General features: G+C 40.4%; 1 protein-coding gene across 1 annotated transcript in view; it reads left to right on the forward strand.

Moving 5' to 3' along the window:
* DCC (DCC netrin 1 receptor) overlaps nt 1-27,479 on the forward strand; it is a 1,008,503-nt gene that overhangs the window by 477,748 nt on the left and 503,276 nt on the right. The window contains exons 4-5 of the mRNA XM_069745998.1: nt 13,394-13,544; nt 21,891-22,027. Coding sequence (XP_069602099.1) covers nt 13,394-13,544; nt 21,891-22,027 — 288 coding nt within the window. The remainder of the gene's footprint in view (nt 1-13,393; nt 13,545-21,890; nt 22,028-27,479) is intronic.

Consider the following 27,479-nt stretch of genomic DNA (forward strand, 5'->3'; position numbering starts at 1 on the left):
CCGAGGTCAGGCTCTGGGCTTCCATTAAAATGTCACAATCTCAGGCTTGTAGATTCTCGCACTCGGCGGATAACTTTCTGGATATGATACAAATACATCATTAATATTACAACGTGTGATTAGCGCTGATGATAATGTCGTGATGGAATGGACGTCGTAGTGAATCTGCAATTTACATCAGGATGAAGTCAAACATAAATACAACCTAACACCCCTTTTGGGACCCCCCCCAATGAAAAATTAAAAAAAAAGGGCCAACAGCTATCACACATCATTTATAGACCTGTTCTAATCATATGAGAGAAGGAATCATTTTGGACCCTCTCGAAATCTAGAGTCTCATCGGTTTCCACCATATACTTTCTAAAAGTTCTGAACAGGTCCTGCAAAAGTTTCAGTCATTTCCCCAAATCTGTAAATGTTCAAAAACTATAATGCATCATTTATAGTTCTGGTCTTTTCATATGGGGCGAATGGACCATGTTGGACCCTCTCATGCTCCAGAGATTCATTATAAATCTATCTTCTACATCCACTAAAATAAATCCCTGATCCCCATGAATCCATCCATAGAATTTCTATTAATGTCTATCAAATTCTCATAAGTTTTGGCAATTTCCCTAAATGTCAAGAGTCATTTATTGAACTAATTTCTTCCCGCGATGCAAGATTATTTCTTGGGTCCCTTAAGCTCCAGTTCAAGTATGTAGACACTTTCTGTACCTCCTATAATTCCTCTTTGTAGACGGAAAGAGAATCCACTGAAGACGATAAACCATTGTGCCTTCATGGTTCTAGCCATAGAATTCTCAAAAGTTGCAGCCATTCCTTCAATCTGTGACTTGAACCTCAACTGTCAAGCATCGTTTATAAAGCTGGTTTCTTCACGAAGGACAAGAAGTCTTCTTCATGTAGTGCAAGAGCACCAGTCCAAGTACGAATATAATTTCTGTACCTCCTATAATTCCTCTTTGTAGACGGAAAGAGAATCCACTGAAGACGATAAACCATTGTGCCTTCGTGGTTCTAGTCATAGAATTCCCAAAAGTTGCAGCCATTTCCTTAAATCTGTGACTTGAACGCCAGCTGTCAAGCATCGTTTATAAAGCTGGTTTCTTCACGAAGGACAAGAGGTCTTCTTCATGTAGGGCAAGAGCACCAGTCCAAGTACGAATATAATTTCTGTATCTCCTATAATTCCTCTTTGTACAATGAAATAGAGTTCACCGAAGAAGACAAGCCAATGTGCCCTAATGATTTGAACCATAGATTTCCCATAAGTTCAAGCCATTTCCTCAAATCTGTGTTTTGAACCCCAATTTCCATGCATCATTCACAGTTATGGTCTCGTCATATGGGGCAAAGGAACCAGAGCTCGAGTATAACTCTATCTTCTCCTCCCAGTATAATAAACCCAAGTCTTATCTGTTTCAGCCATAGAATTTCTATAAGTACCCATCAAATTCTCATGAGTTTTGGCCATTTCCCCAACTGTCAAGCATCGTTTATAGAACTGGTCAGAAATGGGGACATTTTGAGCTCCTTAAGCTTCAGTCCGAGTGTGACTACGATTTCTGTACCCCTTATACTTCCTCTTTTTTCACCCAAAGAGTCCACCAAAGAGGGCAACCAATGTGTCCCAATGGCCACAATCATAAAATTCCCATAAGTTTTAGTTAATTTCCCCCAAAACTGTGACTTGACTGCCAACTATGATGCATCATTTATAGAACTGGTCTCTTCATTTTGGACACAGGAACTTTTTTAGCATCTAAGATGGCCATGGTCAGAGTACAACTACAATCTCTGTACTTCCTATAATTCCTGTCTGTACACCCCATGAGGACAATCCAATGTGCCCTAATGGTTCAAGCCATAAAACTACCGTAAGTTTCAGCCATTTTCCAAAACAACTGAAAACTCGTTATTATGGGTCAAGAGACCTTTTGAGTCCTCCAAAGATTAAAGACTCAGGTGTAACATTTTAGTGCCCGAATAGACAAAAAGGTCCCAGCCAATGAGTTCCCTTAAGGGCCAGCCAGGGCCCCTATACAATTTAGGCATTGATTTATTGCATCACTGCAGCCTTGCAGCGCTGGAGTCCTGGGTTCAAATCCCACCAAGGACAACATCTGCAAGGAGTTTGTATGTTCTCCCTGTGTTTGCGTGGGTTTCCTGCGGGATCTCCGGTTCCCTCCCAAACTCGAAAGACAGACTGATCGGAAATTTAGATTGTGACCCCTATCGGGGACAGCAATGATAATGCTCCTGGAAAAGAGGGTCCGGTAGTGACTATCACTTCTGCCCCTAAATAGTTAGTTCCAAAGCACATTTAACCCCTTTATCCCATATGACGTACTATCCCGTCGAGGTGCCCTGGGACTTAATTCCCAGTGACGGGATAGTACGTCATATGCGATCGGCCGCGCTCACGGGGGAGCGTGGCCGATCGCGGCCGGGTGTCAGCTGCCTATCGCAGCTGACATCCGGCACTATGTGCCAGGAGCGGTCATGGACCGCTCCGGGCACATTAACCCCCGGCACACCGCGATCAAACATGATCGCGATGTGCCGGCGGTATAGGGAAGCTTCACGCAGGGAGGGGGCTCCCTGCGGGGCTTCCCTGAGCCCCCCGCAGCAACGCGATGTGATCGCGTTGCTGCGAGGTCTTACCTCCCTCCCTGTTCCTTCCGGATCCGGGTCCTGCAGGGAGGGAGGTGGCTTCACAGAAGCCTGCTCTAAGCAGGCACTGTGAAGCCTGCAGTGCTGCATGTCAGATCAGTGATCTGACAGAGTGCTGTGCACACTGTCAGATCACTGATCTGTGATGTCCCCCCCTGGGACAATGTAAAAAAGTTAAAAAAAAAAAATTCCAAATGTGTAAAAAAAAAAAAAAAAAATATTCCAAAATAATGAAAAAAAATATATATATTATTCCCATAAATACATTTCTTTATCTAAATAAAAAAAAAAACAATAAAAGCACACATATTTAGTATCGCCGCGTCCGTAACGACCCGACCTATAAAACTGGCCGACTAGTTAACCCCTTCAGTAAACACCGTAAGAAAAAAAAAAACAAGGCAAAAAACAACGCTTTATTATCATACCGCCGAACAAAAAGTGGAATAACACGCGATCAAAAAGACAGATATAAATAACCATGATACCGCTGAAAGCGTCATCTTGTCCCGCAAAAAACGAGCCACCATACAGCATCATCAGCAAAAAAATAAAAAAGTTATAGTCCTCAGAATAAAGCGATGCAAAAATAATTATTTTTTCTATAAAATAGTTTTTATCGTATAAAAGCGCCAAAACATAAAAAAATGATATAAATGAGGTGTCGCTGTAATCGTACTGACCCGAAGAATAAAACTGATTTATCAATTTTACCAAACGCGGAACGGTATAAACGCCTCCCCCAAAAGAAATTCAAGAATGGCTGGTTTTTGGTCACTCTGCCTCACAAAAATCGGAATAAAAAGCGATCAAAAAATGTAACGTGCCTGAAAATGTTACCAATAAAAACATCAACTCGTCCCGCAAAAAACAAGACCTCACATGATTCTGTGGACTCAAATATGGAAAAATTATAGCTCTCAAAATGTGGTAACGCAAAAAATATTTTTTGCAATAAAAAGCGTCTTTCAGTGTGTGACGGCTGCCAATCATAAAAATCCGCTAGGTTAGGGCTAGGGTTAGGGCTAGGGCTAGGGTTAGGGCTAGGGTTAGGGCTAGGGCTAGGGTTAGGGCTAGGGTTAGGGTTAGGGCTAGGGTTAGGGCTAGGGTTAGGGCTAGGGCTAGGGTTAGGGTTAGGGCTAGGGTTAGGGTTAGGGCTAGGGCTAGGGCTAGGGTTAGGGCTAGGGTTAGGGCTAGGGCTAGGGTTAGGGTTAGGGTTAGGGCTAGGGTTAGGGTTAGGGCTAGGGTTAGGGCTAGGGTTAGGGCTAGGGTTAGGGCTAGGGTTAAGGCTACAGTTAGGGTTGGGGCTAAAGTTACGGTTAGGCTTTAGATTACATTTACAGTTGGGAATAGGGTTGGGATTAGGGTTAGGGGTGTGTCAGGGTTAGAGGTGTGGTTAGGGTTACTGTTGGGATTAGGGTTAGGGGTGTGTTTGGATTAGGGTTTCAGTTATAATTGGGGGGTTTCCACTGTTTAGGCACATCGAGGGTTCTCCAAACGCGACATGGCGTCCGATCTCAATTCCAGCCAATTCTGCGTTGAAAAAGTAAAACAGTGCTTCTTCCCTTCCGAGCTCTCCCGTGTGCCCAAACAGGGGTTTACCCCAACATATGGGGTATCAGTGTACTCAGGACAAATAGGACAACAACTTTTGGGGTCAAATTTCTCCTGTTACCCTTGGGAAAATACAAAACTGGGGGCTAAAAAATAATTTTTGTGGGAAAAAAAAAGATTTTTTATTTTCACGGCTCTGCATTATAAACTGTAGTGAAACACTTGGGGGTTCAAAGTTCTCACAACACATCTAGATAAGTTCCATGGGGGGTCTAGTTTCCAATATGGGGTCACTTGTGGGGGATTTCTACTGTTTAGGTACATTAGGGGTTCTGCAAACGCAATGTGATGCCTGCAGACCAATCCATCTAAGTCTGCATTCCAAATGGCACTCCTTCCCTTCCGAGCCCTCCCATGCGCCCAAACAGTGGTTCCCCCCCACATATGGGGTATCAGCGCACTCAGAACAAATTGGACAACAAATTTTTGGGTCCAATTTCTCCTGTTACCCTCGGGAAAATACAAAACTGGGGGCTAAAAAAATAATTTTTGTGGGAAAATTTTTTTGTTTTATTTTTACGGCTCTGCATTATAAACTTCTGTGAAGCACTTGGTGGGTCAAAGTGCTCACCACACCTCTAGATAAGTTCCTTAGGGGGTCTACTTTCCAAAATGGTGTCACTTGTGGGGGGTTTCAATGTTTAGGCACATCAGTGGCTCTCCAAACGCAACATGGCGTCCCATCTCAATTCCTGTCAATTTTGCATTGAAAAGTCAAACGACGCTCCTTCCCTTCCGAGCTCTCCCATTCGCCCAAACAGTGGTTTACCCGCACATATGGGGTATCAGCGTACTCAGGACAAATTGTACAACAACTTTTGGGGTCCAATTTCTTCTCTTACCCTTGGGAAAATAAAAAATTGGGGGCGAAAAGATAATTTTTGTGAAAAAATATGATTTTTTATTTTTACGGTTCTACATTATAAACTTCTGTGAAGCACTTGGTGGGTCAAAGTGCTCACCACACCTCTAGATAAGTTCCTTAGGGGGTCTACTTTCCAAAATGGTGTCACCTGTGGGGGTTTCAATGTTTAGGCACATGAGGGGCTCTCCAAACGCAACATGGTGTCCCATCTTGATTCCTGTCAATTTTGCATTGAAAAGTCAAACGGCGCTCCTTCCCTTCCGAGCTCTCCCATCTGCCCAAACAGTGGTTTACCCCCACATATGGGGTATCAGCGTACTCAGGACTAATTGTACAACAACTTTTGGGGTCCAATTTCTTCTCTTACCCTTGGGAAAATAAAAAATTGGGGGCGGAAAGTTAATTTTTGTGAAAAAATATGATGTTTTATTTTTACGGCTCTACATTATAAACTTTTGTGAAGCACTTGGTGGGTCAAAGTGCTCACCACACCTCTAGATAAGTTCCTTAGGGGGTCTACTTTCCAAAATGGTGTCACTTGTGGGGGTTTCAATGTTTAGGCACATCAGGGGCTCTCCAAACGAAACATGGCGTCCCATCTCAATTCCAATCAATTTTGCATTGAAAAGTCAAATGGCGCTCCTTCGCTTCCGAGCTCTGCCATGCGCCCAAACAGTGGTTTACCCCCATATGTGGGGTATTGGCGTACTCAGGACAAATTGTACAACAATGTTTGGGGTCCATTTTCTCCTGTTACCCTTGGTAAAATAAAACAAATTGGAGCTGAATTAAATTTTTTGTGAAAAAAAGTTAAATGTTCATTTTTATTTAAACATTCAAAAAATTCCTGTGAAGCACCAGAAGGGTTAATAAACTTCTTGAATATGGTTTTGAGCACCTTGAGGGGTGTAGTTTTTAGAATGGTATCACACTTGGGTATTTTCTATCATATAGACCCCTCAAAATGACTTCAAATGAGATGTGGTCCCTAAAAAAAAATGGTGTTGTAGAAATGAGAAATTGCTGGTCAACTTTTAACCCTTATAACTCCCTAACAAAAAAAATTTTGGTTCCAAAATTGTGCTGATGTAAAGTAGACATGTGGGAAATGTTACTTATTAAGTATTTTGTGTGACATATCTCTGTGATTTAATTGCATAAAAATTCAAAGTTGGAAAATTGCAAAATTTTCCTAATTTTTGCCAAATTTCTGTTTTTTTCACAAATAAACGCAAGTTATATCGAATAAATTTTACCACTACCATGAAGTACAATATGTCATGAGAAAACATTGTCAGAATCGCCAAGATCCGTTAAAGCGTTCCAGAGTTATAACCTCATAAAAGGACAGTGGTCAGAATTGTAAAAATTGGCCCGGTCATTAACGTGCAAACCACCCTTGGAGCTTAAGGGGTTAAGAGGACCATTCATGTATATGTCTGTTTCAGAAAATACTTTTATTCTCTCCCAAAAATAAGAATTTTAGATTTTTTTACCTTATTTTATGCCATTCCTCTGCTTTTCATTCTAAAAATGGTGTTACCATTCCACGGAATTCTAACATTTCTATTATTTCATGGAGAATGCAATTATTTGCTAAAGTAGACATGTGAGGAGGTGTGACAGATTTTATTCAATATTGCACCCCCCTATCCAATAGTTTCCTCATTGGTAATAGGGTAGTTCATTATCAAAAGTCATTTATTGAAATGGTCTTTTCCTATGGGACAATGGGACTTTACTGGGACTGGAAGTCAATCAGAGCCCCTATACGGTTTAGCTACGGGTGATAAAATAGGTAAAAATGTAATTTACAGTCAATAATATTGTACTCATTTATGTTTTTTTATTGTTTTGTTTTACAAAAAATTGGCAACAAATTGTTTAAAAAGTATAAAAAATGGAAGAAAATATTCATCACCGAATAAACGCCCATTCAGAGAGAAGAAAGACGACATGACTCCATTCAGCAACTGCTCACAATATGCTGGAGCAGGGAGGGCGCTGTGACGGTTCTGGTACCATCTGTGTACCGATGTGTTTGGCAGAAGTCGTTAAGTAATTTTTCCTTCTGAGTCTTATAATGAACGCGATCTGCGACGATCAGAACAAGACAATAAGCTCAATCGCATCAGATCACGAGGCTGAATATTCACCACGCGTTTCAGGGAGAGAATGGATTTAAAATGATGAATTTTTATGTCCTGCCTCTAAAATATTGGGCCGTTTCCTCTAGTAATGAGTAGATTCTCACAACTAAAATGGCACCACCTTTATGACCAGCTGTTCTCCTGCAGACAAACCCAAAGAAATAGAATATTAAAGTGTTATTCCGTTAAAAAAAAACATTTTTCACCAGTCCTCGGCACCCCACAATTTTATTTTGTCCCTATAGAGCTCAACAAATTAAGTAATTTTTCCCATTGGGTTTGTGTTGAGTGGAGCCAGACTCCAGCCATCCAGGGTAAAGTCCGACTCCATGCAGGACAAAGACCATCTCCATCCAGCGCAAAGTCTGACTCCGTCAATCCAGCACAAAGTCCAACTCCATCCATCCAGCACAAAGTCCAACTCCATCCATCCAGTACACAGTCCAACTCCATCCATCCAGCATAAAGTCCAACTCCATCCAGTGCAAAGTCCAAGTCCATCCATCCAGCGCAAAGTCCAACTCCATCCATTCAGCGCAAAGTCCGGCTCCATCCATCCAGCGCAAAGCTCGATTCCATCCAGCACAAAGCTTGACTCCATCCATCCAGCAGAACATCTGACTCCATCCATTCAGTGCAAAGCCTGTATCCATCCATTCAGGGCAAAGTCCAACTCCATCCATCCAGCGCAAAGCCTGACTCGTATATTCAGCGCAAAGTCTGACTCCATCCATTCAGCACAAAGACTGACTCGTCCATTCAACACAAAGTCCGACTCCATTTATCCAGCACAAAGTCCGACTGCATCCATCCAGCGCAAAGTCTGACTCCATCCAGCACAAAGCCCGACTCCAGCCATCCAGCGCAAAGTCTGACTCCATTCATCCACCACAATGTCCGACTCCATCCATTCAGTGCAAAGTCTGACTCCATCCAGCACAAAGTCCGACTCCAGCCATCCAGCGCAAAGTCTGACTCTAGCTATCCAGCGCAAAGTCTGACTCCATCCATTCAGCGCAAAGTCTGACTCCATCCATTCAGCGCAAAGTCTGACTCCATCCAACACAAAGTCTGACCCCAGCCATCCAGCGCAAAGTTCAACTCCATCCATCCAGCGCAAAGTTCGACTCCATCAATCAAGCACAAAGTCCGACTCCATCCATCCAGCACAAAGTCTGACTCCATCCATCCAGCACAAAGTCTGACTCCATCCATCCAGCAAAAAGCCTGACTCCATCCATCCAGCATAAAGTCCAACTCCATCCAGTGCAAAGTGCAACTCCATCCATCCAGCACAAAGTTTGAATCCATCCATCCAGCAGAACATCCGACTCCATCCATTAAGCGCAAAGCCTGTATCAATCCAGTCAGGGCAAAGTCCAACTCCATCCATCCAGCGCAAAGTCCAACTCCATCCATCCAGCACAAAGTCTGACTCCATCCATTCAGCGCAAAGCCCGACTCCTCCATTCAGCGCAAAGTCCGACTCCATTTATCCAGCACAAAGTCCGACTGCATTCATCCAGCGCAAAGTCTGACTCCATCCAGCACAAAGCCCGACTCCAGCCATCCAGCGCAAAGTCCGACTCCATTCATCCACCACAAAGTCCGACTCCATCCATTCAGTGCAAAGTCTGACTCCATCCAGCACAAAGTCCGACTCCAGCCATCCAGCGCAAAGTCTGACTCCAGCCATCCAGCGCAAAGTCTGACTCCATCCATTCAGCGCAAAGTCTGACTCCATCCAACACAAAGTCTGACTCCAGCCATCCAGCGCAAAGTTCAATTCCATCCATCCAGCGCAAAGTTCGACTCCATCAATCAAGCACAAAGTCCGACTCCATCCATCCAGCACAAAGTCTGACTCCATCCATCCAGCAAAAAGCCTGACTCCATCCATCCAGCATAAAGTCCAACACCATCCAGTGCAAAGTGCAACTCCATCCATCCAGCGCAAAGCCTGTATCCATCCAGTCAGGGCAAAGTCCAACTCCATCCATCCAGCGCAAAGCCTGACTCGTCCATTCAGCGCAAAGTCCGACTCTATCCATTCAGCGCAAAGCCCGACTCGTCCATTCAGCGCAAAGTCCGACTCCATTCATCCAGCACAAAGTCCGACTCCATCCATCCAGCGCAAAGTCTGACTCGTCCATTCAGCGCAAAGTCCGACTCCATTCATCCAGCACAAAGTCCGACTCCATCCATCCAGCGCAAAGCCTGACTCGTCCATTCAGCGCAAAGCCCGACCCCATCCATCCAGCGCAAAGTCTGACTCCATCTAGCACAAAGCCCGACTCGTCCATTCAGCGCAAAGTCCGACATGCATTTCACATTCTCTCGGATCACAGAGGCTTCAGTTCAACAAGGACAATATGGTTTTACTGAAAGAAAATTGCTAAATTTTATTGATGTCCCGAGCGTCTGTTATTTTACACGCTAGAGACCCCCTGGCCCGGCAGACAGATCGTTAACAAATGAACAATTGGTTTTATTGACTGTCTGTATGAAATGGCTAGATTAGCCTGAGATGAACCTTACCCTCAATTTAAGTAGGGGTGAAAAGTTTCCAGTTCATTTTATGGTTCTCTAAATATTTGGGAGGGAAATTATTTTTTTTTTGTAGATAATATTTTAGGATCTTTAAACATTTTTCTTATTTTATTTATTAATTTATTAATTATAGGACATAGAAAGTTAATATTCACATTCAAACCATATTCTGTTACTGCTATCGTTTTACCTATTATTATTAATATATTATTAATCTATATTTCTTTACAATTACTTATCCAGCCCCAACACATTCTGTAGCACTGTAGAGATATTGGATTTACACCATATATTACATGTCTATTATCCATCTATCTATCTATTATCTATCTATCTATCTATCTATTATCTATCTATCTATTATCTATCTATCATCTATCTATTATCTATCTATCATCTATCTAATATCTATCTATCTATTATCTTTATCTATTTATTATCTATCTATTATCTATCTATTATCTATCTAATATCTATCTATCTATCTATTATCTATCTATCTATTATCTATCTAATATCTATCTATTATCTATCATCTATCTAATATCTATCTATCTATCTATCTATCTATATATTATCTTTATATTATCTATCTATTATCTATCTATTATATATCCATTATCTATCCATCTATCTATTTATCTATAATCTATCTATTATCTATCTATCTATCTATTAACTATCTATCATCTTTGCCTGACATTGCCATCTCCGTGTGCGGTTCCACCATTACTCCCAAGCAACATGCCCGCTGCCTTGGGGTCATCCTTGATTCCGAGCTTTCATTCACCCCCCACATTCGATCACTGGCTCGCTCTTGTTATCTGCACCTCAAAAACATTTCTAGAATTCGCCCTTTTCTTACTTTTGACTCTGCAAAAACTCTGACTGTTTCACTTATTCATTCTCGTCTGGACTATTGTAACTCTCTACTAATCGGCCTCCCTCTTACCAAACTCTCCCTGCTCCAATCTGTCCTGAATGCTGCAGCCAGGATCATATTCCTCACCAACCGTTACACCGATGCCTCTACCCTGTGCCAGTCATTACACTGGCTACCCATCCACTCCAGAATCCAGTACAAAACTACTACCCTCATCCACAAAGCACTCCATGGCTCAGCACCACCCTACATCTCCTCTCTGGTCTCAGTCTACCACCCTACCCGTGCCCTCCGCTCCACTAATGACCTCAGGTTAGCATCCTCAATAATCAGAACCTCCCACTCCCGTCTCCAAGACTTTACACGTGCTGCGCCGATTCTTTGGAATGCACTACCTAGGTTAATGCGATTAATCCCCAATCCCCACAGTTTTAAGCGTGCCCTAAAAACTCATTTGTTCAGACTGGTCTACCGCCTCAATGCATTAACGTAACTATCCCTGTGAGGCCCATTAAAAAAAAAAAACATAATCAGGTTCCTCGCAACATGTTCTCATACACTTTATGCAGTATTAGCCCTCTGTGTCTGTACTGCTACATACTTAGGCTGATAACTGGTTCATGCAGCTTTACATGAACACCCGAGCCTTACACTATAGCTGGTCCGAATAACTAAAGCAATTGTTACCATCCACCTCTCGTGTCTCCCCTTTTCCCCATAGTTTGTAAGCTTGCGAGCAGCAGGGCCCTCACTCCTCCTGGTATCTGTTTTGAACTGTGATTTCTGTTATGCTGTAATGTCTATTGTCTGTACAAGATACTATTAGAAAACACGGCACTCGCTAGATGTAGAGATTGGAGGTGCTCAAGTAGGGTGTCCACCCCGTCGAATAAAGAAGAATAAAACTTGGCACTCAATGTGTGAAGAAAAAGCTTCTTAATTTATTGATGCATCCAGACAAACAAAATTGCTAAACGTTTTCGGTCCACTCCGGACCTTCGTCAGAGCGTTTCTTTGACATTGACTGGATGTGGAAGCTAAACTGAATGGATGAGCGTCAGAACAAAGTGAATGTACTGCAGCAGATGCTGGAGGATCGGAACACAGCGGTTTGGCACATCGCTCCTCCAGGATCCGGTCTTCCAGCGCCACTATCCCCATTAGGCTCTGATCCTTTCCATGGCGCTCCATATCTAATGTGTGTTCCGATCCTCCAGCATCTGCTGCAGTACATTCACTTTGTTCTGACGCTCATCCATTCAGTTTAGCTTCCACATCCAGTCAATGTCAAAGAAACGCTCTGACGAAGGTCCGGAGTGGACCGAAAACGTTTAGCAGCTTTGTTTGTCTGGATGCATCAATAAATTAAGAAGCTTTTTCTTCACACATTGAGTGCCAAGTTTTATTCTTCTTTATTGTCTGTACAAGTCCCCTCTATAATTTGTAAAGCGCTGCGGAATATGTTGGCGCTATATAAATAAAATTATTATTATTATTATTATTATTATTATCATCTATCTATCTATTATCTATGTATTATCTATCTATTATCTATGTATTATCTATCTATCTATTATCTATCATCTATCTATCTATTATCTATCTATTATCTATCTATCTATTATCTATCTATCTATCTATTTATCATCTATCTATTATCTATCTATTATATATCTATCTATTATCTATCTATTATCTATCTATTATCTATTATCTATCTATCTATTATCTATTATCTATTATCTATCTATCTATTATCTATCTATCTATCTATTTATCATCTATCTATTATCTATCTATTATATATCTATCTATTATCTATCTATTATCTATCTATTATCTATTATCTATCATCTATTATATATCTATCTATTATCTATCTATCTATCTGTTGTCTATCTATTATATATTTATTATCTATCTAGTATCTATCTATTATTTATCTGTTGTCTATCTATCTATTATCTATATAGTATCTATCTATTATATATCCATTATCTGTCTCTTATCTATTTAACCATCTATTATCTATCTATTATCTATCAATCAATCTATCTATCTATTATCTATAATCTATCTATCCTAGAACAGCTTGCTGAAAAGGCTTGAAAGAATGCCTTACATTTTTTTTACCACATTGGATGTGCTGCTTCATTTCTCTTTCTTTCTTTCTTTCTTTCTTTCTTTCTTTCTTTCTTTCTTTCTTTCTTTCTTTCTTTCTTTCTTTCTTTCTTTCTTTCTTTCTTTCTTTCTTTCTTTCTTTCTTTCTTTCTTTCTTTCTTTCTTTCTTTCTTTCTTTCTTTCTTTCTTTCTTTCTTTCTTTCTTTCTTTCTTTCTTTCTTTCTTTCTTTCTTTCTTTCTTTCTTTCTTTCTTTCTTTCTTTCTTTCTTTCTTTCTTTCTTTCTTTCTTTCTTTCTTTCTTTCTTTCTTTCTTTCTTTCTTTCTTTCTTTCTTTCTTTCTTTCTTTCTTTCTTTCTTTCTTTCTTTCTTTCTTTCTTTCTTTCTTTCTTTCTTTCTTTCTCAAATTATCCCGTTCCTGTAATTGCGCTGATTGGGACGGCAGATTACATTTCCCCACGTTTTTCAAACCTTTTGCATTTTTATTCTCAAATCAAAAATGTCAAAACAAATGTTCTCCTTTATTTGCAGAATCCGGGTTACATCGACAACAAATCTTCCTGCAAAGACCCTCGAACATTATAACCATTGAAGGACAAGATGTCGTCCTGGAGTGTGCAGTGTTGGGATATCCTACACCAACCGTCTTCTGGATGCGGGGAGAAGAAGTCATCCCCACCAGGCGAGTAGCACGAGTTTCTGAAGAAATCTAGAATTATCCAACTAAATGTTGTTCTACAAGAGATGCAGTTACCCCGCATTACTCCCCCTTTCTTAATATTTCCCTGTAGTAACTGTGCCTTGATTGTCCTGCTTTCAGTCTCCGGCCCACCATCTCCATTTTCAGCAAAGGAAAGAGCTTTCACTCACCTCTCAATGTCAGTGATGAGCTTGAAGGGGGCTGGCTGACAGCTCATTAAATTAGCTAAGCCAGCCCCCTTCTATTTTATATGTATAATGCATCGAAATCAGCCTCCCCCCTGCAAACATATCATCGGTATAGAAAAGATAGCAGAAGTGGAGATACTGGGGCTGATAGTGGGATATCGAGGAAGATTTTCATACACACTGGAAAGTTATTTTTCATATTTTTTATTTCACACTTCATTAACATGTCTATCAATCCTGTAATTCTCATAATTCAACTTACCCATTTGATGACACAATTTTAATGTTAAATATAATTCCCAAAGGTGTTATTGACACGAAATTCTCACCAGATGTCGGCAACAAGCTATCCAATCCACATGAGAAATGACACAGGGAAAATGTATTGAACACATGAAGAAAGAGAACTGCAAAAAGCCCTGGAAAATCCTGACATCAGCAAAAATCTATCAGTAATTAAAAAGCAATCCTGACACTTATTTAAAGATAATAGCAGCTGGTTCAACTGATGGCCTATAAAAGGTGTCTCATTACCAAGGTGCCACATAAGAAACATCTCATAATGGGTAAAACCATTGAGTTGTCTCAAGACCTTCACAACCTTATTGTTGCAAAACTAACTGATGGCATTGGTTTTACAGAATAATTTCTGAACTAGTGAAGGTTCCAGTGAGAACTGTTGGGGAAATAATCTGGAAGTGGAAAGGACATCATTTCACCATAAATCATTCACGACCATGTGCTCCCCACAAGATTCCAGACAGAGGAATGAAAAGAATGATCAAAAGAGTTGTTCAAAATAATAATAATCTTTATTTTTATATAGCGCTAACATATTCCGCAGCGCTTTACAGTTTGCACACATTATCATCACTGTCCCCTTTGGGGCTCACAATCTAAATTCCCTATCAGTATGTCTTTGGAATGTGGGAGGAAACCGGAGTACCCAGAGGAAACCCACGGAAACACTGAGAGAACATACAAACTCTTTGCAGATGTTGTCCTTGGTGGGATTTGAATCCAGGATTCCAGCGCTGCAAGGCTGCTGTGCTAACCACTGCGCCACCGTGCTGCCCATGGCCAATGGCCACGTGTGTAGAGCTACAGAAATACCTGGAATCAGCAGTTACAATTGTTATAAAGAAAGTAATGTTCTCCTCCTCCGTGACCTGTATGCACGCTCACCACAGATCCCCCATGGCCTGTGTGCATGCTCACCACGCAAGATACAGTTGTTGAACAAAAAAGCATGTTCAAGCACATTTACAGCTTGCACAACAACATTTAGACAAGCCTGTGAAATTCTGCGACAACATAGTCTGGTCAGAGGAGATCAAAATTGAACTCTTTGGATGCCATAATACACACCATGTTTGGAGACCAAAAGGCACTGCATATCACCCAAAACACCATACCAACAGTGAAGTTTGGTGGAGGGAACATCATGGTGTGGGGCTGTTATTCGGCAAACAGCACAGGCAAACTTCATGTAATTGAAGAAAAGACAAATGTACCAAGACATTCCGGATAAAAAAAGAAATCTCCTGCCATCTGCCAGGATGATGAAGATGAATTGAGGGTGGACATTTCAGCAAGACAATGATCCCACACACATGGCCAAGGAAACAATTAGTTTCAGAGAAAGAAAATTACACTGCTAGAAGGTCCCAGCCAATCACCGGACCTGAATCCAATAGATAATGTATGAAAGGAACTAAAGCTCAGAGATCATTGAAGGAGCCCACGGAATCTTCAGGATGTGAAGATTGTTTGTGTGGAAGAATGGGCCAAAATCACACCTGAGCAATGCCTGCGACTAGTTTCTCTCCATACAGGAGGCTTCTTGTAATATAATCACCAACAAAGGCTTTTGTATGAGGCATTAATTAATTTCAATAAAGTGTTCAATACTTTTTCCATGTATTTTTTATCATTATTACACGTAACTTAATTTATGGGGAGAATTTCATGTCAATAGCACCTTTAGAAATAGATTTACTTAGAAAATCGGTGACATGTTCAATAATTATTTCACCCGCTGTATGTATAAAATATGTATTTGCAATGTCAGCAGTGACTGGTGGCATTTCTGTATTTTGGTACTATAAATACTTACCTACAGGTGAATTTTATGTCCCCTGTCTCATTGTTATTGGAAGAATTGTATTAAATACATCACATTTTACTTCACGGTATAATTCCGCTTTCTAACTTTTCTTTTATGAGGTCTGGGAATGTCTGTGTGTTATTTTACAATCATTACAAATTCATAGAATATGCAGCTTTCAGATATAATGACAACATGGTGGAAAGTGGAAGAGATAACATGTAACACCTGCGAGCCGAGATATCATTAATTCTGATTGTGCTGGATTGTTCCATTGGCAAAGACTATTGTGTTGTTCAAGATGCATCATACACTTCACTGACTATAGAGTGGGAAATTACAGGACTGCGAGGCATAAAGGGCTTGAAGAAACCCGGCACACAACAATGAAGTAAATGCAATCTTACAGAATACGTGTGTGAGTTGTAAACACATAAACGCGGTAGCGTAAACATCCTGCTAAAAAAAAAAATATATATATATTTTGGAAAATAATTTTGTCTAAATTCACTTTTCTGTTGAAGACTTGAAAATATCTGTTCACCCAACACCAGAAAGTAGCAAGTGTGATATTTCATGAAATTACCACCTTGGTCTTCAGGTCATCTTCTCATCCTACTCATTACCAAGTTCATTTTACTTCAACTTGGGTGTAGCGAAAAATACAATTCTGTCTGGATCCCACGCTGATTAGTAATGTCATGGAATTGAGGGAAATAAGGGTTTACAGTGCTGTACTTTACACACATTATAGACATGCCATTAAGCTTCTCTTTAACTGTCTCTTTCATCCTCTGGTTGATAATAGCAGGGAGGAAGTAAAGGGAGGAATGAAAAGGAAGGAAGGAAAGGGAGGAAGTAAAGGGAGGAATCAGCAGGGAGGAAGTAAAGGGATGAATCAGCAGGGAGGAAGTAAAGGGATGAATCAGCAGGGAGGAAGTAAAGGGATGAATCAGCAGGGAGGAAGTAAAGGGATAAATCAGCAGGGAGGAAGTAAAGGGAGGAAGTAAAAGGGATGAATCAAAAGGGAGGAAGTAAAGGGATAAATCAGCAGGGAGGAAGTAAAGGGAGGAATCAATAGGGAGGAAGTAAAGGGATGAATCAGCAGGGAGGAAGTAAAGGGATAAATCAGCAGGGAGGAAGTAAAGGGAGGAAGTAAAAGGGATGAATCAAAAGGGAGGAAGTAAAGGGATAAATCAGCAGGGAGGAAGTAAAGGGAGGAATCAATAGGGAGGAAGTAAAGGGATGAATCAGCAGGGAGGAAGTAAAGGGAGGAAGTAAAAGGGATGAATCAAAAGGGAGGAAGTAAAGGGATAAATCAGCAGGGAGGAAGTAAAGGGAGGAATCAAAAGGAAGGAAATAAAGGGAGGAAGTAAAGAGATGAATCAGCAGGGAGGAAGTAAAGGGATAAAACAGCAGGGAGGAAGTAAAGGGATAAAACAGCAGGGAGGAAGTAAAGGGATAAATCAGCAGGGAGGAAGTAAAGGGAGGAATCAAAAGGAAGGAAATAAAGGGAGGAAGTTAAGAGATGAATCAGCAGGGAGGAAGTAAAGGGATAAATCAGCAGGGAGGAAGTAAAGGGATGAATCAAAAGGAAGGAAGTAAAGGGATGAATCAGCAGGGAGGAAGTAAAGGGATGAATCCGCAGAGAGGAAGTAAAGGGATGAATCAAAAGGAAGGAAGTAAAGGGAGGAAGTAAAGGGATGGATCAGCAGGGAGGAAGTAATGGGATAAATCAGCAGGAAGGAAGTAAAGGGATAAATCAGCAGGGAGGAAGTAAAGGGATAAATCAGCAGGGAGGAAGTAAAATGTTGAATCAGCAGGGTGGAAGTAAAGGTAGGAAGTAAAGGGATGAATCAAAAGGGAGGAAGTAAAAGGATGAATCAGCAGGGAGGAAGTAAAGGGATAAATCAGCAAGGAGGAAGTAAAGGGATGAATCAAAAGGTAGGAAGTAAAGGGATGAATCAGCAGGGAGGCAGTAAAGGGATGAATCCGCAGAGAGGAAGTAAAGGGATGAATCAAAAGGAAGGAAGTAAAGCAAGTAAAGGGATGAATCAGCAGGGAGGAAGTAAAGGGATGAATCAGCAGAGAGGAAGTAAAGATATAAATCAGCAGGTAGGAAGTAAAGGAATGAATCAGCAGAGAGGAAGTAAAGGGCTTCTGTAACTTACATTTTTAAATAGAGATGAGGTTATCAATTCAATGCAAACAAAATTAGTTTGACTTTTAGGAAATTTGCTAAATCTGGAAGTCTGCCACCATCTAATATATAAAGCTGAATGTGTGTGTGTGTGTGTGTATGTATGTATGTATGTATGTATGTCCGGGATTGGCATCTTCACCGTAGCAGCTACAGCCACAAAAATTTTGCACAGTCACACGTCTGGACCCCGAGAGCGTCATAGGCTATATTGTGGGGCGAAATTTTAACCCCGCGCTTTCCAATTCACCAAACAATTTTGCCCCTATCTACATAATGTGGAAAAGTGAAAGGAAAAGTGTTGGAGGCGTCGCAGCTACAGCAACAAAATTTTGCACAGTCACACGTCTGGACCCTGAGAGCGTCATAGGCTATGTTGTGAGGTAAAATTTTAACCCCGCGCTTTCCAATTCACCAAACAATTTTGCCCCTATCTACATAATGGGGAAAAGTGAAAGGAAAAGTGTTGGAGGCAAATTCACAGCTGCCAGATGTGAACAAGGGGGACTTAAAGAATGAGAACGATGGCGCCAAAGAGTATTTACCGTACAGTTGCTAAGGTGGGGCCCCGACATGGGATACTCACCACACACGGGGATATGAGCACATACACAAAATGCGCCACACACTACCACGTGCTTGAACACATATACCACCCTCAGGACACATTTCACCACACATACACCAACCTCGCCACATAAAAGTCAAAACACAAAAGTCGCTGCTCAAATCTCGCCACGCGCAAAACTCGCCACATGCAAAAACTAGGCTCACGCAAAACTCGCCACAAGTGCAAAACTCACCTCATGGAAAACTCACCACACGCAAAACTTGCACACGCGGAAAAATTGCCACATGCACAAAAGTTGCAACACATGCAAAAGTTGCCTCACACAAAACTCGCACATACTCAAAAGGCACCACACATAAAACTCGCCACGCGCAAAACTCGCCATGCGCAAAACTTGCTGCACACAACTTGCTACTCTAACCTGTCACATGCAACTCGACACACAAAAAGTTGCTACACGCATCTTGCCACACAAAACTCATCCCACAAAAGTCGCTACATGCATGTCGCCACACGCAACTCAACACACACAACTTGACAAACGAAACTCGCCCTAAAACACACACAAGTCTGGTATTATCCTTCAAAAATAAAAATCTGATTAATAAGCAGACAAACTACAAGAGCAACAAATGTACCATATAGGAAATACGGCAGCTGTCAGTCACATGACCTGTCTATTATGTGTATGTGTGAGCTAATATATACTGCCAGGGGGAGGGCTTCCAGTTGGCTGGGGATTTATCAGGCTGCCAATTTAGCTTACAAATACTGAGGTAAAAATACTGAGCAAATAACGTGTGAACGAGGTCTAATACAGGAGGAGATGACACACAGTTATATACTATATACAGGAGAGATGACACACAGATATATACTATATACAGGAGAGATGACACACAGGTATATACTATATAGAGGAGGAGATGACATACAGGTACATATATATACAGGAGGAGATGACATACAGGTATATACTATATACAGGAGCAGATGACCTACAGGTATATACTATATACAGGAGGAGATGACATACAGGTATATGCTATATATAGAAGATGACATACAGGTATATACTATATACAGGAGGAGATGACACAGATATATACTATATACAGTGGAGATGACACACAGGTATATACTATATACAGGAGGAGATGACATACAGATATATACTATATATAGAAGGAGATGACATACAGGTATATACTATATATAAGAGGAGATGACATACAGGTATATGCTATATACAGGGGAGATGACACACAGCAGGTATATACTATATACAGGGGAGATGACATACAGGTATATACTATATACAGGAGATGACATACAGGTGTATACTATATATAAGGGAGATGATAAACATGTATATACTGAGGTGAAAATGAGAGGTGTGAGGTGAAAATGAAAAGGTGTGAGTGCAAAATGAGGAGTGAGGGAAAATAGTGGAGTGATCAGAAAATGACAGATGTGAGGTCGAAATGACAAGTGTTAGGGGGGAATGAGAGGAGTGAGGGGGAAAATAAGGAGTGAGAGGGAAAATAAGGAGTGAGGGGGAAAATAAGGAGTGAGGGGGAAAATAAGGAGTGAGGGGGGAAATAAGGAGGGAGGGGGAAAATATGGAGGGAGGGGGAAAATAAGGAGTGAGGGAGAAAATGAGAGATGTGAGGGGCAAAATGAAAGATGTGATTGGGAAAATGAGAGGCGTGATGGGAAAATAAGAGAAGTGACGTGCTATAACTAACCACAGATATTTACTATGCCCAGGCAACGCCGGGCTCTTCAGCTAGTCTTGCATAAAGCAGAAGATCGCATCAGTCAGAGAAAGCTCTCAGGACCTCAGGCGTGGCCACATGGCCTTCCTCGTCATGCATTTTAGCTATCTCATCACATGTTAATCACAATTAGCGATCATAGCCTGTTTAAAAGCCGAAGCAGGGAATGCAGCATCCATTTTAAAGTGAATCGGGATAGTGAGATGTCAGAGCTCCCAGCTTAGAAATAGAGATATCGAGAGAACACCAAAAAAAATGAAGAAAATTTACATATAGTGCGTGACAGCACAGCAGAGGAAAACAGTTACTGTCTGTTTCCCTATACACATATATGTTAGGGGCAATTTGATATTACCACCCCTTACGTAAGGTGATTTTTTTTTACATCTAATCACTTGGTGTTGGTGCTGTGTGGTGGTCATTGTAGCTGTGGTGCTGTGGACTAGTGTGACCTGAGCTATGGGTGCATGGGGCTGTTGGGCACCCGGTTGCTCCTCCTGCTGGTTTGGTATCACTCAGCGGTGGTCAGCACAAAGCGTCACTCCTTCAATATCAGGGAACCACTAAGAACCACTAAGAGGCTCTCCATAACGTGGCAGTGGACTTCAAACAGTCTGATCAGAATGTTAAACTAAAAATCTCATGAATTCTATGAATTTTGGATTTGCGGTCTGTGTCTGTGTCTTTTTCTACAGCTGTGGTCACTTTGACATTACTAAAGTTAACAAGCTTGAAAGTGGTTCGCGTACAGTTCTAGGAGACCACAGGGTGTTACACGTGTCTTTTCAGGGCAATTGGAGGCTTTGCAGTAGGTGTAAATCAAATCACTGCGAATCAAATTTCGGCAAAAAATTTGTCCAGCCTGACAAATTAGAATTTTTAAAGATTCACTTATCTGTAATTTTAAGTTTAGTTTTTGCATACACAAGTAACAACGCTTTTAAAAAGCAAAAAGAAATGATGCGATATGACATAGACACAATAGGAGCAGATATGCATAAAGATAGTCACAGGGCTGTAGTCTGAGGGGGCGAACAATGATGATGAAGATGACGAGGAAGATCCAGATGTAGACATTATCTATTATAATGTAATGGGTCACTGAGATATGGCATGTCTCAGCTGTAACCTTATGACCCTCAAGATGATCTCTGAAGACCATAGGAAGGACATTTCTCCAGGATTCCCCATGGTCGTTTTGTGCCTTCAAGCTGCTCAAAAATTTGGTTCTCATTAAGGAGATCCAGGCACTGTTCCATGGGAAAAAGTATGCAAATTAGTTTTCCCCTAAAAAAAGGAAGGTATGGTCTCTCTAGTGCCTACTGGAGATACTATTTAACTTCCAACAAAACCCACCTAAGGGTATTAGTCAATCCTAACTCTTCTTTTTCGCAAATTCATATTTTGATGTGTTTCGCCCCTTCTAACTTATGTAATGTGACCTCCATTCACCTCTACAATATATATATTTTTATACATTCCAGGACAAGAAAATATTCTCTCCTTGGAAGCAGCAATTTGCTGATTACTAACGTGACGGATGATGACACAGGCACATATACCTGTCTGGTTTCCTACAAAAGCGAGAACAGCAGTGCGTCGGCAGAGCTCAGCGTCCTGGGTAGGTGGCAGAGCGTAATAATTACATCCATTGTGGAGTCTTATAATTATTACTTAAAGGCTATTTTGTGTTTTCTCTTCATTAGGCGTAAGATATAGTATTAATTTACTATTTTTATAATTTCAGGTTCAACACTGCTCAATCATGTAATTACTGATACGTTCGTACTTTGAGGCTGCGCTGTTTTGGAGTGTTGATAATGGGCGGCTAAATTCGTCTAGCTCAGCTTTGACTTGATATGATGCTTTTTTTTTTCTAGTTTTGGATAAGAACAATAACTCCAATGAATTTTCGTTAAAATGATAAGGGCAAATCCACACGAAATGGAAAAAATAAGACAGATAAAAGATAGAGTTGAAAAAAACCATCGCGTTTCGAACTTTAGATTATATAATACCATTGGTAAGAGCTGAAGTTCGAAACGCGTTGGTTTTTCAACTGTGGATTTTATCCAATTTTCTGTCTAAATTTCAGACTAAACAGTCTTTAAAAGCATCATATTTATCACGTATCATATTTATTATTCCTTTGGCCAGAAATTTGGTTCAAAAATTTTGGCACAATTTTGGATCACGACATTGCAACCCAAGCCCCGATTCTTTTCGGGTGAAGTCATAACCACTTTCAGTTAAGCCATAACTGTTGCCGAGCAAATCAAAAATTTTCTAAAACACAATAATATATGTAATACAAAGCATGTAACATTGCGTTATGGTGCAAATTAAAGCCAAATTCTAGGGCATTTAGCTCAGTAAATCTCCTCCACTGTTTACTTAATCTAGGGGTATGCTCATACAAATCGAGTTCACTCTTCCAATCAATATTCTATTAGTGCTCCAGTTAAACTTTAAAAAAAAAAAATGAAACATTGTTGAAAATAGTTTTGATTTAAACTTCTTTGTTTATGTGCATACAGCTTTGTTTCCATGGTAACAGACTACAAACAAACCCAGTGTAGTCTGACCTTGCAGTCGTGCATTTCTTTACTCTCTTCTTCTTCCTAACCTGCAGACAGTAGACGATGGGGCAGATGGAAGACAGTAACGCATGACTACAGGATCGGACTGCACAGGGTTGGGGTGTAGTCTAGAAACACACAAAAAAAAACTTTTGCTAACTTTACTAGCTTAGAGGCAGTGAAACAATACTAGTAGTGGTAAAGGTTTTTATACCCGTTAATGATGTCCGTCGTGCCAATCGGTCGATGTAAGAGAAGTTATCCTGGCAGGAAAGGCTATGAATGATGGGTGGAGGTCCTACATGCAGAAGGAAAGGGCACGACGACAAACAAATGCAGGTGACTGTGGCTGACACTGCAGCTCAGACCTTTAATGCTAAAGGTACCGAACCTTGAAAAACTCCATTAAAGGTCTTGTCTAGGAAAACATGGCAGCTTCCTTCCAAAAGCAGTACCACACCTGTCCACAGTTCTATACACTTCGCTGTTATTTGTAAAAGGCACTCATGTTTTTTCCAATCCTGGACAATCCCTTCAATATTTTATGCCTTTTATTTAAGCATGGAATTTTTTTTGCGATCTCCATTGATGCGCATCTACACACTTTTTCTCTTCTTTTGCTACGTCACATTTTTAAGAACCATCATTACTTACCGTAATTTAAAAAAAAAAAAAAACGTTAAAATATCTTGTTAACTTCTCTTTCACAGTTACGTAAGGCGACTATTAACTATTTCCCATGATTATTATGTGACTGCTTGGTTCCCGCAAAAATAAACCGTTACATCCTCCGAAATTCAATTGTCATTGAAACTCGGCGATATCTGGAAACTACAACAAGACAAAAGACATTAAAATCAAAAGCGCGAATTTCTCATCAACAAAAATATAGAAAATGGCATAAAAAAAGGAATATAGCAGATTTTGTCCCGTCTTTTGTTCTCAAACACAATCTAAAATCAGAAAAGACTCAGACTCAATCTCACCCTATAATTTAAAAGAAAACTATATAATTTTCTATCTTTTTCTTAGCTCTTGCAAAACTCTACATTCTACCCATTTCTTTTAATTCTTCCTATCTTGTTGTTCACACTGAAGTGTGTATATGTAGACTGCATACCTACAGTACACAACTACAGTACATACCTACAGTACATACCTACAGTACACAACTATAGTACATAAATACAGTACATACCTACAGTACACAACTACAGTACACAACTACAGTACATACCTACAGTACACAACTACAGTACATACCTACAGTACATACCTACAGTACACAACTACAGTACACAACTACAGTACATACCTACAGTACATACCTACAGTACACAACTACAGTACATACCTACAGTACATACCTACAGTACACAACTACAGTACATAAATACAGTACATACCTACAGTACACAACTACAGTACACAACTACAGCACATACCTACAGTACACAACTACAGTACACAACTACAGTACATACCTACAGTACATACCTACAGTACACAACTACAGTACATACCTACAGTACACAACTACAGTACATACCTACAGTACACAACTACAGTACATACCTACAGTACACAACTACAGTACACAACTACAGTACATACCTACAGTACATACCTACAGTACACAACTACAGTACATACCTACAGTACATACCTACAGTACACAACTACAGTACATACCTACAGTACATACCTACAGTACACAACTACAGTACATAAATACAGTACACAACTACAGTACATACCTACAGTACACAACTACAGTACATACCTACAGTACATACCTACAGTACACAACTACAGTACATAAATACAGTACACAACTACAGTACATACCTACAGTACACAACTACAGTACATACCTACAGTACACAACTACAGTACACAACTACAGTACATACCTACAGTACACAACTACAGTACATACCTACAGTACATACCTACAGTACACAACTACAGTACATACCTACAGTACATACCTACAGTACACAACTACAGTACATACCTACAGTACATACCTACAGTACACAACTACAGTACATACCTACAGTACATACCTACAGTATACAACTACAGTACATACCTACAGTACATACCTACAGTACACAACTACAGTACATAAATACAGTACACAACTACAGTACATACCTACAGTACACAACTACAGTACATACCTACAGTACATACCTACAGTACACAACTACAGTACACAACTACAGTACATACCTATAGTACATAACTACAGTACACAACTACAGTACACAACTACAGTACATACCTATAGTACATAACTACAACTACAGTACATAACTACAGTACATAACTACAGTACACAACTACAGTACACAACTACAGTACATACCTACAGTACACAACTACAACTACAGTACATAACTACAGTACATAACTACAGTACACAACTACAGTACATAACTACAGTACACAACTACAGTACATAACTACAGTACACAACTACAGTACACAACTACAGTACACAACTACAGTTTATAACTACAGTACACAACTACAGTACATACCTATAGTACATAACTATAGTACACAACTACAATACGCAACTACAGTACACAACTACACTACACAACTACACTACACAACTACAGTACACAACTACAGTTTATAACTACAGTACACAACTACTGTTTATAACTACAGTACACAACTACAGTACATACCTATAGTACATAACTATAGTACACAACTACAGTACGCAACTACAGTACACAACTACAGTACACAACTACAGTTTATAACTACAGTACACAACTACAGTACTTACCTACAGTACACAACTACAACTACAGTACACATCTACAGTACACATCTACAGTACACAACTACAGTACACAACTACAGTTTATAACTACAGTACACAACTACAGTACATAACTATAGTACATAACTAAAGTACACAACTACAGTTTATAACAACAGTACATACCTACAGTACACAACTACAGTACATACCTATAGTACATAACTACAGTTAACAACTACAGCACATAACTACAGTACATAACTACAGTACATACCTATAGTACATAACTACAGTACACAACTACAGTACATACCTATAGTACATAACTACAGTACATAACTACAGTACACAACTACAGTACATACCTATAGTACATAACTATAGTACACAACTACAGTACATAACTACAGTACATACCTATAGTACATAACTACAGTACATACCTATAGTACATAACTATAGTACACAACTACAGTACATAACTACAGTACATACCTATAGTACATAACTATAGTACACAACTACAGTACATAACTACAGTACATACCTATAGTACATAACTACAGTACATACCTATAGTACATAACTATAGTACACAACTACAGTACATAACTACAGTACATACCTATAGTACATAACTATAGTACACAACTACAGTACATAACTACAGTACATACCTATAGTACATAACTACAGTACACAACTACAGTACACAACTACAGTACATAACTACAGTACATACCTATAGTACATAACTACAGTACACAACTACAGTACACAACTACAGTACATAACTACAGTACATACCTATAGTACATAACTACAGTACATAACTACAGTACATAACTACAGTACACAACTACAATTTACCAAACACAGGCAAACAAAAAACACAGGTGTTCACAACATCAACCCCTGTGTCCGTTAGGAGATATCACCACCATAACGGTCCCGTACACAATTATATAAACCTACAGAAAAAGTACTGAAACAGACCTCAAGATATGAACAAAAATATCAAATTTTATTGAGACATATATTTAAAAGAGACCACCATTGATGGTGCACAAAAACCAGTCATAAAAGACACCATAGACCTGAGGTATGTATCATACATAATTTTTAAAGCCTCCTATATAGTCTACACCGATCGTGCCATAGTCTGTGGCGCCAATAAGGTCTGCCCTAACAGTACCCGCCGATAGTGAGACAAAAAAGATGGCATAATAAAACAAAACAAAACAGTACCTCCCTTACCTCAGGTCTAATGGTGCCACGTCCCCTACGCGCGTTTCGGCTGCGTCCGCCTTCTTCCGGGGGAGTGGCAACATCAGATACCCGACCAATTAAATAGTGGATCCCACCCAATCAACATACGTATACTAGACGTCATGTGTCCGCCTACCATAGAGCGGCGCATGCTCCGTACCGCCGTCCCACAGCCCGAGTCCCCCGCGGCGTCATCAGGCAAGCACGCCCACATAAACGCCAAACAGGCGATCACGTGCACGCCAAGCCCGATATAGACACCCGCGGACAACGCGAGGCCAGCGACGCGGAACGCGCATGCGCACAGGAGCGGACACAGACAATCCCCCCGCTTGCATGAATAATCCATTAACCCTTCATTACTGGCTAAAACCCGAAACTCCCATAGACCACAACGGTACGAAGGACACTATTCATAAGGAGCAACCAAAACCCAG

The sequence above is a fragment of the Ranitomeya imitator genome, chromosome 1, assembly GCF_032444005.1.
Source record: "Ranitomeya imitator isolate aRanImi1 chromosome 1, aRanImi1.pri, whole genome shotgun sequence".
NCBI classification, from domain to species: Eukaryota; Metazoa; Chordata; class Amphibia; order Anura; family Dendrobatidae; genus Ranitomeya; species Ranitomeya imitator.